This window comes from Mya arenaria, chromosome 8 (genome assembly GCF_026914265.1).
Source record: "Mya arenaria isolate MELC-2E11 chromosome 8, ASM2691426v1".
Taxonomy (NCBI): domain Eukaryota; kingdom Metazoa; phylum Mollusca; class Bivalvia; order Myida; family Myidae; genus Mya; species Mya arenaria.
The window spans coordinates 26,502,395-26,519,636 of record NC_069129.1 but is presented as its reverse complement, the minus strand read 5'-3'; the positions used below and the strand labels follow the sequence as shown (position 1 = coordinate 26,519,636).

At 34.5% G+C, this 17,242-nt stretch overlaps 1 protein-coding gene and 1 long non-coding RNA gene across 5 annotated transcripts in view; both read right to left on the bottom strand.

Annotated features, from left to right (window-relative positions):
* Positions 1-393: 393 nt before the first annotated feature.
* Positions 394-9,284, bottom strand: LOC128244777 (uncharacterized). Its single transcript, XR_008262988.1, has 4 exons — positions 9,234-9,284; positions 6,815-6,888; positions 4,871-5,021; positions 394-4,447 (listed from the first exon to the last, which is right to left on the bottom strand). It is a non-coding gene; the product is annotated as an uncharacterized LOC128244777 (long non-coding RNA).
* Positions 9,285-12,378: 3,094 nt separating this feature from the next.
* Positions 12,379-17,242, bottom strand: part of LOC128242134 (carbonic anhydrase-like) — a 31,430-nt gene continuing 26,566 nt past the window's right edge. For all 4 annotated transcript variants that reach the window (XM_052959186.1, XM_052959189.1, XM_052959188.1 and 1 more), the window contains exons 5-8: positions 16,200-16,295; positions 15,705-15,819; positions 15,075-15,184; positions 12,379-13,805 (exon numbers count right to left, since the gene is read on the bottom strand). In XM_052959186.1, coding sequence (XP_052815146.1) covers positions 13,668-13,805; positions 15,075-15,184; positions 15,705-15,819; positions 16,200-16,295 — 459 coding nt within the window. In that variant the 3' untranslated portion in view covers positions 12,379-13,667. The remainder of the gene's footprint in view (positions 13,806-15,074; positions 15,185-15,704; positions 15,820-16,199; positions 16,296-17,242) is intronic.

Below are 17,242 nucleotides of genomic sequence, written 5' to 3'. Positions count from 1 at the left end.
AAAATTCAAATGTCATTCTTGCATCTAAAGGAGGCAACTAAGGGAGGTTACTCTGTAGGAAATTCCAAATGTCATTCTTGAAACTTAAGAAATTACAAATGCCCTTCATGCAACAAAGGGAGGTAACTTTGAAAGAAATTGCAAATATCGTTCTTGAAACAAAGGTTAGTTACACATTAGAATTTGCAAATTGCATTCTTACAACTAAGGGAGGTAATTCTGTGAAGAAAATGCAATTGCCATTCCCGCAACAAAGAGAGGTAACAAAAAATTGTGAATGTCGTTCTTGAATCTAAGGGAGGCATCTTTGTAAGAAATTGCAAATATCATTCTTGCAAGCAAGATTATTCTGGGACAGCATAAATAATTAAAGGGCATTGTGTAAATAACTCATATTTTTGTAACTTTATTTCGACCATAGGATGAGAAAAATGAAACAACTCAGTGAAACAAACAAAAATACAAAACTAATAAAACAACAAATGCACATTAACATTTAACATCACAGAAAATAAATATGTAAGCGTACACAAGGAAGAAAGCAACATCAATGTCTTGAAAGGTTCAGACAACAACAAAAACAGCAAGACTATCACAAAACCTAAGTTGTTTTTTTCTTCAAAAAACAAAAAAAATCTGACCAAGGACTTGAACTATTTTCATTTTAAAGGGACTAGACACCAGATGATACCATTGCAAGAAATAAAAGATATTTGTCAAAAACTCACATAAAATTGATATTGTTGTTTGCGACGCATTGAATCTAACCGATTTATCACATCGCTTATGACACATGTATCTTTTACAGTTTTTGTGTATTTTTCTATTTCTATTGTCTATGTTTGTATTCTACATAAATCCAAGTTAATGCAAAGAAGCGTTGGTTTATGTTGGTAAACTAATCAGCTGACTTTCACATGCTAATTATGCACACTATAAACTGGGAAACCATTATGCGCTATTTTTAAACAGGTAAACTCGGCTGAGACAGCGACAAAATATTCTATTAATTATAAAATTATTTATTATGGACTTCATACTAGCTTGTATAGATAAATTTAAGCTTGTTTTGAGGAAATACTGTATTTGCCAATTTTTAGGACCTTCGGGTGTCTAGTCCCTTTAAGTGAAGGGATCAAATTGTAACATCAATGAAAAATTTGAAATGGCTTTTCCGTAAAAATGATAAAAAAAAGAAAAATATATAAACACTGAAATAGTCAGCAACAGGAGTCAAAGCAATTCAAGACATGGAATGTATTTTGAATAATTAGCATTTAGTAATCATGTACACCAGATCTATAAATAATATATCAGAAATGAGCACTCGGACTGTGACATGTAATTTGAAACAAATAAACAGCTTTTATAGTATTATTATACCTAACTTTTAAAGCACATATAGGAAAAACGCCAGGGTAATTTTTTCGCCCACCACCCCGCACTATCACCCTCTGCTACATTGCCACTCTCTGACAATTTTGATTTATTAATATGTTTGATTAAATTTTGTCACTGTAACATTAAATGACATTGTCACTGTTATATTATTCGCCTCGGTCGACAGTATTTACTTCAGGTTGACAATATGCACTGTCACCCTCAAGGCATTCAATATTTATATAATGTCTTTGAATTTGGAATTGTGAAAATGAAATACTAGTGAAAATATGTGATAACAATAAAATGATACAGGATGCCAGAAGAACAAATCCAAACATTCAATAAATGATAAATATATTAAAAAAAGAAGGCAAAAATCTTTACCTTAAGTGAAAATTCCATACCAGTTTATATTTTCTATCACTCTACTCTACTCATTCTTTTGATTAAATAAATAATATCACAATCCAATCAATCACTTTAAAAAAGCAGTTATAAAATCTGTACCCATAACCACTAAAAATGTTGGCAAATGTGTATTTTAGGTTACTCGATTGCACAAAATACTTAATAAACTAGACATGTGTTTCGCTCTTCTTTCTGCTGAAAAAGGGGCATAACTCCTCACTTAATTATGACAGAGTTACATCATGTGTACCAGGTTTCATTTGAATATCTTAGAATATCTTGAACAGTTTTTTTAAGTTATAGCCAAGGTTTAGTATTCTGCAGACCACAACAAGGCTTATCAACTTTTTTCTTTGAAAACAAAACAAAACAAACATCGACTTTTTTTCTTTGTAAAACAAACAAGCTACAAAAACGTAATATGAGATCAAACTATATTGTTTTGGATTAAACAGTTTTAATAATGCTGAATAGAAACCATCATTTCACAGTAGTATCAGATTTCTGTATACATGAGATAAAGAAAAGGGACAGCGTACTAAGGGAGAAAAAGGTTCATTATGTCAGGCTGTGATGAATTGGATCCTTACAAATTTGACAGTAAATGTAAGGAATTGAGCTAAATTAAAGTAAATGATAAGTGTTAATCAAATATTTAGGCATTTAATTCCATGAAGGCAGGAGGGTGCAAATGTTGGTCTCCAGGAGGGCAGAAGGGTGCTACCAAAAAAAGGACAGGGTGCACACACCCTTCTATAACTCTTTAGCTGAAACCATTCTCCCGCGGGGGTAAGGCAATTATTTAAATAGTATATGGGTGGGTGTCTTTTTTGGCTAATTTGGACTTTAAAAGGGTAAATTTGCTTCTGTAGGGGGATGGCATAATTTAAAAGTGCCATACCCCAGGGGTTATATGTTTAAATGCAAAAGTTAGTGCTTGTCTGTTATCTGACCAAGACCAAGGAATTCTGACCAAAGTGTGACCTTGACAAACGGACATGAGTAGGTTAGAAATGTGTGCCAAGTTACACTATTGACAAGAAAAAATACAAGGAATTTCGAGCCATGAACTAGTAGGCTATATGAATCAGATAATGATGGGTTGAATTTCTACATGTGTTTGCAATTAGATTGCAAGAAAAGGGACAAATCACTGCACACTTTTTAAAGCCACACTCTCACAGACGTCGCCAGTTTTGACACTTAATATTATTTGTCTCAGCTCAAAGCGTTAGTAACATTATTAGCCAAATGAAAATATGATAAACTGTGATCTGATCTTTTGTCAGCTGTCTTATATTACTGGATTACAGTCATTAATGCAAATAAATGCTAATTAAGAAAATAAAAAAGTTGTCAAAACAATCAGTTTGTAAGAATGCAGCTTCAATGAAATTTAAGACAAACAAATTAATAAATAAGCGGATATTTAAAAAAAAAAAACACAACAACATCATTATTTGTAAACAAAAGATATATATAAAAATTATTTGAACAGAGATTGCAAAAGTTAAAAGCAGTCAAACGTGCAACCGTTTGAAACACTTCTCATTTATAAATGTTATCATTTTACTTTTGATTTAATTGTATGTTTAAAAATTTCTAACTGTTACCTCTTTTTTGCAAAGAAATGTTTCATACACCTTTATGAAGCACTTAAAAAAGTATAAAAATAAATTGTTGTGTAATGTTATACTTGAGCAAAGGAATACATGTTACAGAAAACATGATTTTACCTAAATCTTTGATATAGAATTAATCTGTTCATTTATGATTATAATATCATTTCGCAAAAGACTTAGTTCAAATCTAAGCCAAGACATGCAATTTCACAAGCCTGTAAGGTGCACATACCTTGGCCCTGTAAAAATACTTTACTTAAGTCAAATCTCAAGCTCGTTATCGACTTATTTCTCCACATAACAGCATTGAATGATTCAACAACTTGTGTTTTTAATTTTTCTAAATGTTAATCTTCTCATAGTATGTGTTGATAAATAATTTGGTGAATATTCAATAAGAAAAAAATATAAAGCAAAAAAATGTAAACAAAAATAAAATGAGTAACTGCTCAAAAACAATGAGTTACACTCAATAACATTTTGTGCTGTTGAATTTTTGCTTCAGAATATTAATAAAACATTAAAATAACATATTTTATTAATGAATGCGCTTTTTAAAAGAGTAAACCTGTAAAAGAATTTGACTTACTTTAGATGTTATGTGGTAAATTGAGTTGAGACTAAGATTGAGATTGGACTTAAATAATTTTTAGATATGGGGGTCAAACAACCATTAAGGCTTGATTTAATCCTGAGAGTTTACTGTGTTAATTTGGTGCTTGGGAATTTTCTGTGTCTGTGGTCGTTGTAACTGTATAAGGTGAATAAGCTGGAGGCCCTTCTAAGGGCTGTGCTGGAGGCCCTTCTGTTCTTTGTGAATTATGACCTGAGGTTCCAGAATTGTTATATGCAGGATATACACATGGACCTGTTGGCAGGCTGTTCAAACTGTGAGAGAACACTTGTTCGTATGCCGGCGGTTTCTCTTCCATTGTTTTATTGCGTTCGGCCTCTTCGTACGTCGGAGGTGCAAAAGATGGAACCACTGGATTGCCTGCTCTGCTGTTAAAGCCATTTATAATGTAACCTTGTTCCTGAAAATAAAGTGGGTTTTCTCAAGTTTTGATACACATGCATATAATATGTAAACACATTTTAAAGAAAGTGTTAATAAGTAAATATATTACATTCGCGTATCTTCTGTAAGATAAAATTGTATTGAACGGTTCGATCTTTCGTGACCTGTGTAGGCGGCATTTTGGAAGAAAGACCTAGGTCATGCAATATATGTTTAACACAAACTAAAAAATCTTTCTTCATAAATGCGAAAAAAATTACACCCAAAATCATTAGTAACAAAAAAAAAAGAAATGAAAATATAACAATTGATTCTTATTTTTCATGCTTTATCACATGCAAAATAAATGCTCTGTCAAGATTTTGCAGAATAAACTTTTCAATACAATCAACTCTTTCCATGACAGCAGTGAATGAATCAATTAAATCTACAATATTACCATCCCTGCTGGCATGACAACAGTTCCTGAAGTGGTTCCCTGGGTAAGTCCGAGTTGTCTGGCACTTAGTAAATTTCGACGTCGCTGGGCACGCGAGTAGAATATACACACCCATATTATCAGTTTCAGAAATATCAAAAGCAATATTATTCTGAAAATAAAAATGATAAAAATAAAAGAAAAAATTAAAATGATTTTTTGATATATATGATTTTAATTGATAGGCTTTGACATACATGTAGTAAATATACTTCGTTTATGAATAAGAACAATATTGTTGCTATTAAAGCTGCACTCTCACAGATGGAACTTTTTTTATTTTTTGTCATTGAACGCGCCAATTTTTGTGAAAATGCATGGAAACCAGTTATATAAGGCTGCTGATACAAAATTAGATCGCAGATTTTAGATTTAAGTTAAAAATTGATGTTTTATGCATATCCCTTAAACAGTTAGTAGCAGATTAAGCCATAAAACATTAATTTTCGAACAGATACCGGTATATGAAAATCTGTGATCTGAACTTTTGTCAGCAATCTTTTATCATCGGTTTGCAGATATTTACGCAAAAATTTGCTCTTTCCAAGAAAAAAACTAAACAAGAGCTGTCACAGAGACAGCGCGCTCAACTATTCCGCCGCTTTTCGGTGTATGGATTGAAAAGTTTTGGCGAAACATGCATGGATCAATGTTAGATTAGTTTTCAATGCTTCAGAGTCTTTACAGCTTTGGAATAAGAACAACACTGTTGCTATTAAAAGCTCTTCAGAGTCTTTACAGCTTTGGAATAAGAACAACACTGTTGCTATTAAAAGCTCTTCAGAGTCTTGACAGCTTTGGAATAAGAACAACACTGTTGCTATTAAAAGCTCTTCAGAGTCTTTACAGCTTTGGAATAAGAACAACACTGTTGCTATTAAAAGCTCTTCAGAGTCTTTACAGCTTTGGAATAAGAACAACACTGTTGCTATTAAAAGCTCTTCAGAGTCTTTACAGCTTTGGAATAAGAACAACACTGTTGCTATTAAAAGCTCTTCAGGGTCTTTACAGCTTTGGAATAAGAACAACACTGTTGCTATTAAAAGCTCTTCAGAGTCTTTACAGCTTTGGAATAAGAACAACACTGTTGCTATTAAAAGCTCTTCAGAGTCTTTACAGCTTTGGAATAAGAACAACACTGTTGCTATTAAAAGCTCTTCAGAGTCTTTACAGCTTTGGAATAAGAACAACATTGTTGATATTAAAAGCTCTTCAGAGTCTTTACAGCTTAGGAATAAGAACAACATTGTTGATATTAAAAGCTCTTCAGAGTCTTTACAGCTTAGGAATAAGAACAACATTGCTGCTATTAAAAGCTCTTCAGAGTCTTTACAGCTTAGGAATAAGAACAACATTATGGCTATTAAAAGCTCTTCAGAGTCTTTACAGCTTTGGAATAAGAACAACACTGTTGATATTAAAAGCTCTTCAGAGTCTTTACAGCTTTGGAATAAGAACAACACTGTTGCTATTAAAAGCTCTTCAGAGTCTTTACAGCTTTGGAATAAGAACAACACTGTTGCTATTAAAAGCTCTTCAGAGTCTTTACAGCTTTGGAATAAGAACAACATTGTTGATATTAAAAGCTCTTCAGAGTCTTTACAGCTTAGGAATAAGAACAACATTGTTGATATTAAAAGCTCTTCAGAGTCTTTACAGCTTAGGAATAAGAACAACATTGCTGCTATAAAAAGCTCTTCAGAGTCTTTACAGCTTAGGAATAAGAACAACATTATGGCTATTAAAAGCTCGTCAGAGTCTTTACAGCTTTGGAATAAGAACGACATAGCTGCTATTAAATAATCTCCAAAGCTTATGAGTTTTGTCAGTGTAACAAATCTTTTTGCTCTTTACATTTAACTTAATGTTCATGTATGTTTGTTACATAAAACATTATTTCTTTACATGTAAAATCCTAGATCCATGTTGCCGAATCTTTCTGGTGGCATCAACTGATTGTCCTTGACTTACAGCACAATCTGAAACAGAATAACTGACATGCTTATATAACCTGAAATTTCTTTTAACACTTAACAATATTTTGCATCAGTCTCAACAAACTGATTACCTTGTGCAGGAGTGACAGCTTTAGGCTGGTCCAATCCCCAACCTTGTTATATACAGTGTATGTTAATATTGTACATGTCCCAAAACTGCTGTAAACATTATAGACTAGTAACTTCCTTACCTGGATACGTTCCTTTTCAGAGGGTGAAGAAAATTTCATGTGAAATGTCACATTGATAAGTGATGCCATATTTATGGATATATCTACCCTGAGATTTTGTTCAAAAACCAATGGGGTTGCGACATTTGCCAAAGTTTTTTAAAAATGCGTCATACATGCCATACTTCTGGAAGTCCTTTTTTGCATTCTTCTTTTAAAAGCATTTTATTTAAACCAGGGCTCTCGCATCTTTGGCAACAGGGCTTATAAAAACATGAAAAATATAGGTTTATAGTCATTTCGTACCCTGACCATTTCGTACCCTCCGATATTTGGTCATTTCGTACCCTTTGGACAGTCATTTCATACCCTACCTAAAGTCATTTCGTACCCTATATTTTAACCTTAACTTCAAATATAAATATAATATAGGGTTAGTCCAAATAATTGTACGTTGACGGATTTTTTTTAGATTTTTGATATGGCAAATCCTTCACGTATAAATTGTTTAGTATCAAAAGTGGGTAGTTGTTCCGATCAGGATTCCGGGTTAAAGCATATAGCGTCTATAAAATATCATAAAAACAAGAAATATTACCAGATAATGTTATTTTATATTAGTTCCATACACAATTTTTTTTTTATCCAACTTATAATTATGAATTTGACGGCTTTTCTTCATTTCATTCTGTCAAAACATAACGATATATACATGAAGGGCACCTGCAAGGCTTCAGGGCACAGTTTTAAATCGCTCGGAACATTTCGGCCATGGCCGAGTTGTTACGATTGTATAACGAGGTCTATCTCGAAGCTTTGTCTGAGGAGGCCGAGTTATTACGATTGTATCGAGTTGTTCCCCTTCGCATAATTGTTATCTGTGTCAGTCAACTTTCGTTTTATTGGAAAGGTAAACAACTTGTTTTAATGCATTAAATGCTTGTTTAGTGCAAAATAACATTTCACTTACATAGCAAAATATGAAAATAACTCTTTATGATCAATTTCAACCATAAAATACTTCACTTAAAACAATTTCAATATTTTTAAAACACCCCCGTTTTTTGCACATTCCCGTTTAGACGTTAGGGATTGGAAGAATCCCGTATAACACGTCTATTATTTTAGACTAAATATAGGGTATACGAAATGATTATATCATGGACCTATAAACCATGGATTGGCAACTCTCATCTGTGTTAATGCGATTGTCTCAAACTCACGCGTGCAGCGCGATTTCATTCCGAGATCTTACCGTGTGGTCGTTTTCGAGATGTCTGACATCGGCCAAATATATACATGTAGGAAAACATTAATTAAACCTAAATATAACTTTAATCAGGAACATATTAGGTCCTGATTAATACTTCGATAATTAGAGAAAATGCAATAACAAACTACAAACATATTACATGCGACATGTCGATCGGTGTTAAAAATAATTATCAGCAGAGCTGGCGGAAATAACCGAAGATCGCTGTTAATCACCGATCGGAGATTCGGTGGAATTTTCAGATATTTGCCGAGCGTGCGCTAAGGATTGTGGGTTAATTATTATTTCTTATTGTTTCAAATATCGGGCAGTTGCCAATCCATGGTTTATAGGTCCGTGATTATATGTAGGTACAAAATGACTATCCAAAGGGAACGGAATGATAAAAAATTGGAGGGCATCAAATGGTCAGGGTACGAAATGACTAGTGCCCAAAATATGTATTTGTTTAAAAAGTTACAAAGGGCCATAACTCTTACAATATTTACGATGGATTTATAAAACTTATCACATAAGTGAGATCTAGCGACTTAAAAATTTTAAATCAATAGGCACGACAAAATGGAACAACATTATATAATATTTTTACTGAGACGTTTGACAAATATCAAAAAAATCAAACTGATAAATAATATTGTCTGCTTCTAAAAAGTGACGTCATTTTTACTTCCTCTTCGAAAATTTTGTATATAAATAAAAACAGGAAGTCATAAAACAGGTCACAAAAACCACCGCAATATTCAGATATTGCAAATATTACTATTGCCTCGAAGGTTTACAACTATAATATTATATATTTCAAATGGCAAACGTTTCAAACGCTATTTATGTTAACGTATTCAGAAATGACCATTTGATGATAGAACACCTGTAAAATATCTCACCTTTGTTTGTTTTGATTTCGCAATCGGATCCGGAGATAACCGAGTTGTTACGATCATAATACGCGTATAAGTTAAAACGGCAATCGTTTCTTTTTTTGGGGCATTTTCAAACTCTATAACGCAGTGATCCCCCCTGTTGCTTAACGTTGAAAGTATTTTGCTATTTTTTATATGGCAAGGTGATTGTTACAGTATAATCATGAAGATACGCTTTTTTCTAGACCGAAATCCAGAATACCGCTTTACTCTGTAGGCCCGGCAAAATACGAATGTTTTCGGCGTTTTCAAGACAAAAAGTAACATTATTCCTGGTTTATAATTGTTTAGTTAAACTATTAGCCAGCATTAGAAAATATTAATATTAAACCACTCTTAAGTATAGTTCATAACATAACATTAATGTAAATTCTTATAAATATATAATATAAAAGGTGAAGGGATCATTGAAAGCGAGCGCGAACATTTTGAAATGTTGTTTGGGCTTATCACACCCTAAAATAGTGCGCCAATTATGTTTAATTATAACTCAAGTCACAGTCTAGTCATTTCCTCAGAAATCCAAGAGCCTATATACCGTATAAGACTACATATAGTTCCACAAAAGGGGTGAACAAATTTAAGCGGTATTAATTACAGATTATATGGAATCCATACGCCTTTTTCTTCTGTTTATGTAAAATAATGTTTTATTGTTTTTAACTAAAACAATTACTAGTCATTCGACGTGGCGAGCGGTAGTTATTGGATTTGTCGTTCGGGGTCGAAGGGACGGCGAACTCGGAACATGCCACTTCCCAAAACCAAATGTCTAAATTTGCTACAGCGGTCTGAGTGATCTCACACGAGAAAATGTCTTTTTATGTATTATTAATACCCTGACATATAATTCAGAACTAGAAATGCATTGCCATTGAAAAAAAACATGCAATTTGCTCGAGTTCTGACTAATGTGTCCAGGTATATTAAAAATGATTTTAGCTTTATTCCAAGAGTTGTTGGTCTTAAATCGCTCACCTAGCCTCAAATCTTTGCGGCGTCTCGGACACGTGGTAAAACGGTAGTGGGTATCTTCTTTGAAAGCTGCACTCTCACAAATTCACTGTTCTGACAACTTTCAGGGAATGTTTTACTTGTAATTAGCCAAATTTTGCGTAAATGTCTGAAAAACGGTGACTTAATAATGCTGATAAAATATCAGATCGCAGTTTTTAATACCTACGCTCGAAAATTTATGTTTTATGGCTAAAATCGTTACTAACGCTTTCAGGAAAATGAAACTGTCGGCAATTTTCCAAAAAAATGAGATATTTTATATTGTGCTTCACCCTAAATGTCTGCTTTGTAAACACTGACGCCAAAATCAGCTGATTCTGAGACAAACAAAAGTGAAAAGAGTCAAATCGGTCTATCCGTGAGAGTGCAGCTTTAATGTGTATGGTTATCATTATTAAAATAACTTTATTTGTTCCCCATCTCTGACCAATACTGCATTCGGAACTCATCGGTCATTTTCCATCGAAAACAACCTCGGATGTATGCCGGTCCATTAGTAGAAGTAGTTGGTAAAATTTCAAATAACGGTATTAATTAATAATAGTGTCACGTGTATTTTGTATTACTGAGTGTACTTGAAATGAGTGCCAGTGATGTGTATAATTGCATAAATAATTAAGACTCACAAGAGTAAAGACATAACGTTTAACTGCTAAATTGAAATCACTTCGCGATCTACATTGTACTTGCAACGTAGTTCAACTGTATAACTTTCTGACATTGTAAACCGTCCATATACATCCGAGTAGTGTTGTTTTTCGATGAAAACATGACCGAGGAGTTCCGAATGCTGCAAGCGATGCCACTGCCTTAGAAACATCATTAAAACACGGATGAACTGTTGAACTTCACTGCCATTACGATAACTGACATTAAATATTTAAATTTCTAAACGTGTAACATGGTTATTTACAACGCTTAAACATGTGAACGGATATGTTCAGGTTGTTTCGTGCGAGGTGAATTGTCGAGATACATTGTGCACTTAAAGCGTGGGTGGAACAATGATTCTAACGCTGAAACAGCTGGTTCAGCAAGACAACTTTAAATAAAACATCAACGGAATTTTGTTTCTTGTGTTCAATATAATTGCTTTTACACGGAACCGTTGTAATGCATGTTTCCGTAGTTCATTTCAACAAAATATTAGTTGTTTTCTCGTTAGAAAAGATGCGGTAAAAATATTAAACAATGGTTTTTACACCCACATCTCCACCAGACGGATCGCCGGACCGAATCTGATTTAATCATTTAAAAAGCTTACTTTTTACTTTTATGTCTGTACGTATTAATGCATATCTCCTATCAGGTGGAAATAAAGATTTTGATTGATATATTGGTTGACGTAAAATTCATTAACATAGACTTTGTTTTATTTTCAATGGTTTGAAAACTGTTGTTCCTTGTTTTCGAGATGACGGAGACCACAAACCTGCTCGTCAGATTTGGTTTATAGAAAACAATTCAGCATAGCCTAATGCACTTATCAATGTTCTTCTCAACTCGAGGCGTGTTGGTATGTGCGAGTGTGGGGCAGGTTGCGGGAGATGGAAAGGGGGGGGTGCACTTATTATGCCAAACTGCAAAATAAGTTGTCACACACTGAAGCACGAAGCATGGTGAAATACATTGGCATGCATAGACAACTATTTCCCGAGTTATGGTTTCACCGGGCCTGCCACAATCCCGCCTCTCGGGAGTCACTCGCTGTATTTATGCACCAGTCAATTGTAACCACGGCCCCCAGGTCCGGGGAATAGCGGGGACTTTGACTTTCGGTCCAGCCAAGCCCGGTTAACAAACTGTCGGTAAAATCCCCGCCAAATGCCACCCCCCCCCCCCCCGCACCCCAGGGACTCTAGATGAGGCCCATTCTCCGCTAAATTTGGCGCGAAGACAAAACAACCGCAGTCACCCGGCACTTCGCGGCACCATGGAAAGTAAAAACACGGCCCATTTCCCCTCCATCCCGGTATACCAACGGACCGGGGGGGGCGTGGTCACAATTGACTGGTGCATTAATTCCCCATATAATTATGCCTCCCCTTATATTTATTATTCATAACCTTCAGTATACATAAACAAATGTCCATTAGAAATTAGATCCGTATATTTGTAAAATAACACTATTTAAATACATAATAAAGCAATGTAATGACAAAACATTAACAATACATACAGCATTTGTAAAGCTTCTAAAGCATGCATTTCATTGTTTAACATGGACGCCAACCATAGGTACCCTAATATTGCGTTATATCCTCTAGTCTATACATGTATATCGAGGAGTGCCCAAAATACTGAAGTAACTATCATGATTAAATTCCATAGAAGGACTTTCTTCAATCTTACAGGGCACACATTCGTTGACTAAAGGCATGAATAAAAAATCTCAAAATACTACCGTTGCCAATTTCAGACTAGATAAATTAGAATTCGAGACAAGAGCCACAAAAATCATACACATTTTCTATAACCCTGTGAAATACAATGTTGCATTAATCAATAAATCAAATCATTTCTACATGCAAGTTAACATAACTAGCATCCACTTTGCAACTGACTAAATATATATTCAATATCTTCTTTTAATGTTTTGTACAATACCATGTTGCATTGATGAGTATCTACATACAGCGACCAACTGGTATTCCAATCGGAACACCTCGGTCATTATCCAAAGAATCTGTCACTCCCGAAGTTTGCCGGACATGGTCGAGTTGTTACGATTGGTAACATGCTAGTATTACACACTTTCAATATGGCATCATGATAAGTCATAACGAAACTAAAATGGTCATGGAAATGTACATATTTTCTCGATAGCCTATGTGAAAACAATGTTGCATCGATCAATAAAGCCTTTGTAACATTTCTTCACATGCAATAATCTAGTATTTTACACTGTGCAATGGGCATGCTACGTCAGAAGTATCAGAAAAAAATCACAGGAATGTAAATTTATAATTATTATATTGCAATACAATGTCACACCAGGAAATCATTTCTTCTTTTATGTTGTCATGGTAATATCTATAGTCTTTTAAAAACAAAGATCGTCTGCGTTCGTCACCGTGCCTCGTGCAGTGCAATGTTGCAATCAATAAAGCGCTACATGTTTCCCCATTCTGTTGCTAATATACTCTTTGACTTAAACCTCAATACGACAGACAGGGCCACATGAATATAAATGTGATATTTTCTTTATATTGTTTCCAATAGTTTCTATCTTAACAAAAAGCGCTAGACCATCTGCCGTCTTGCTGTATGGTATTCTTACTGACTAATAAAGTTATGAACAATTTTATTTAAAATGGCTTCTTCTCCATTTAAGTTGACTGTAACCTCATGTTCATAATTCGGTTGACTTTAACCGCATGTTTATATTTTGGTAGAAGAAATGACTTCCGTGAAAGATGACCGGATTTTTCGGTCACCGAGCGGAAGTGGAGGGCGGAAGTTGTCCTGGATGCAAACTCCACCTTCGGAAGCGTTCAGCAGACTTCGAAGTGCTTGAAGCTACAAATATGTAAAATATGATTATCGACAACAATCTTGATTACCTGATTAAGTATCATTAGAATTCAACATATATTTACAGCCAATAAGTACTAGACAGTCTTTAATAATAAGAGTTTCAACTTTCGCGGGTGTTTAAAGGTACATACTCCCCTCGTCAGATTTTGCGTTGACAATGTATCAGCCAATGTGGTTTTATTCTAAGTCAGTAAGATGACCTCAAGTAATATTTTACTCTTACTCCACCCTTTCTTAATCATTAAGAATTTACTTCATGTCACCTAACTATGACTTAATATTGAAGTGTTATTAAATCATGCATCATTCTTGATTATTATTATTTTTTAGTTATAAGTGATGTCAAAGTCATACGTTCAACTTGGGTCAAGGCTAAATATACTACGTTAATTAAAGATCAGTTTTTTAATTGGCAAAACTAGTTAATGTCGAAGAAAAAACGTAGCATTGCATAATAACGTTGTCATTTTTTTATTGCTGCAAAAACAACATCATTAAACATGATTTTGATTTTACGCACGAGTGAGTTTTTTTCTATATATGTCGGGCTTATAGTCAGATAGATAAATAACCTAGATAGTTAGGAACCAGTTGACAACACAATATAGGTCAAATTTGATAAATGCAATTTTAATGCATTATCATATTTAAATCACTTGACTTTAATGATAAAAGATACATATGATATTTTACAGACGAATTTTTTTAAACGATATTTGCGCTTTTTACTCAGAAATTAAGGGTTACATATCTATTATTTTTAACTGTATACAAATCAAATGCCGTTTTGGCTTTGAATTGGCCGATATGAATAACAACTATTTAACATCTAGTCATTGACGGAATCGCTCTTAGGATTCTTAAAGGCCTAGTTTAAGTCTTCTGTAAGTGCCACCCCCCCCCCCAAAAAAAAAGTAACAACAACAAAAAACAATAACAACAACTGTGTACTGTACACAGCCTCTGTTTAGTGATCTTAATCTACTTGCCTTGATCCCTCTTATCAGATCCCCGATCTGAGTATCCTGCTGTGCAGTTTTGGAAGATTTATTATAGAAATGGACTCAAATGGCCGTGAGCCAATCAACGAATACACAGGAAATTGGCCCCTACTGTGGCACCAGTGCAATTAGCAGGAGATGCACAGCAGGAGATTATCATGCCAAACATTTCTTAAACAAGGCCTTTAACGACATGGGTTCCAGATATGGGCTCCTTGATAAGAATAAAGTAAAAGACAACCATGTGTACCTGTTTAGGTGAATACTGGGTTGGCTGTCTGAGAACAATCCACTGCACGCTCTCATAGCATGGGGGCGTGGTCAATGACCCGTGGTAGGTCCAGTAGCTATTTATGTTTCCTGAAATCGCAAAACTTTCGCGGTTATATATTGATACATACACGTAAAAAGCGCATAGCATATCCACGCAATTATTGCATTGAAATATATATATATACTGAACTGGAAACCTATCAGGTGGGTTTACAAAATGTAAACTATGACCAACTTTTCGATGGATACCTCCCTTTCGACATATTGTTTTGACTGCTTCTTAAATTTCAGAACTCATCTCGGGGGTAGTCTTGATGCAACTAGGAATTGCAGTCACTTATTACTCATGTCCCCTTTGGAATTTAAATACACTTCGTGTCGTGACGGGACATAATGCGGGGTCAAGTCATATAGCAGCCAATGAGAGCGGGCAGACCTATATAAACTTTATTATAAACAACAGCAACAACAACTGCTGTGCCCCACTTTCCTAGTAAAACAGTACCATTCGCTTCTTTCGTTTCTTGTGCTTGATATCTTAAGTCAATATGAATACATAAATTGCAGACAAACACATCAAGAATTCAATAAAAAAATATTGATGTACCTGGCAATAAGGAAGCCGGGTTAAACGTCTTGAGAACCGTACACGTTTGTCCACGTGACTTCACGTTGCGCATCGTGTCAACAAGGTTTTTGAAACCGGGATGTTCGGCTCCGGACTGGAAAATATAAATGATATACAATACAAGGTCAGAGTACTGGCAAATCTGAATTCGCATGAAAACATAGTTTTGCTAGAATTCAGTGACACATGATTTGAAATGACCAATACCATGAATGGACGTTCATATTATTTCATTGTACATATTCACTTTATCTAAACTTACAATTTGTCCTACTTTGTTCGCCAATGGAATCGCTGTTATGCGTTTGAAATTTATTCAAAAGTTATTTCTCATAAAATGCCAAGACGCTTTGATGTGAACCAAAAGTCAGTAACTGTTGTCTAAGTGACACAATTGGTCAAACTGTAACATCGCTACGCTAGCTTGTGATATATTCCATAAAATTCATGAATTGAACCACAACTTATATATACCTGTATCATAATGCCGAGGACAGCAAGACCATCGGGCTTGTCAACAGCTTCCCCGAAACTACCGTACTTGGTGCAGTTGTAGTGGACAAGGTGGAGCTGATGTATAAAAATAGAATAATTAACTGATGATTATATGAATTAAATGCAAGTATTGGTTTATTAGAGATACAATCTAGTTATTCGTGTCTTGGTTGGAACATGACTCCATAAAACTCCCGTACTTGGTGCATATGTAGTGCACGAGGTGGAGGTGCAATATATCATTTAAATTTTACTCCATACAGCCTCCCCAAAACTCACATACTTAATGCATTTTAAGTGAACGAAGTGGAGGTGCAATATATCATTTAATATTTACTGCATACAGCCTCCCCAAAACTCACATACTTAATGAATTTTTAGTAAAAGAAGTGGAGGTGCAATATATCATTTAAAATTTACTGCATACAGCCTCCCCAAAACTCAAATACTTAATGCATTTTTAGTGAACGAAGTGGAGGTGCAATATATCATTTAATATTTACTGCATACAGCCTCCCCAAAACTCACATACTTAATGCATTTTTAGCGAACGAAGTGGAGGTGCAATAAATCATTAACTATTTACTGCATACAGACTCCCCAAAACTTCCATACTTAATGCATTTTTAGTGAACGAAGTGGAGGTGCAATATATCATTTAATATTTACTGCATACAGCCTCCCCAAAACTCACATACTTAATGCATTTTTAGTGAACGAAGTGGAGGTGCAATATATCATTTAATATTTACTGCATACAGCCTCCCCAAAACTCACATACTTAATGCATTTTAAGTGAACGAAGTGGAGGTGCAATATATCATTTAATATTTACTGCATACATCCTCCTTAAAACTCACATACATAATGCATTTTAGTGAACGAAGTGGAGGTGCAATATATCATTTAATATTTACTGCATACAGCCTCCCCAAAACTCACATACTTAATGCATTTATAGTGAAAAAGATAAAGCTACAAGGAGACGCATTATTTTGAACTTTACCGATTGGATAAGGGAC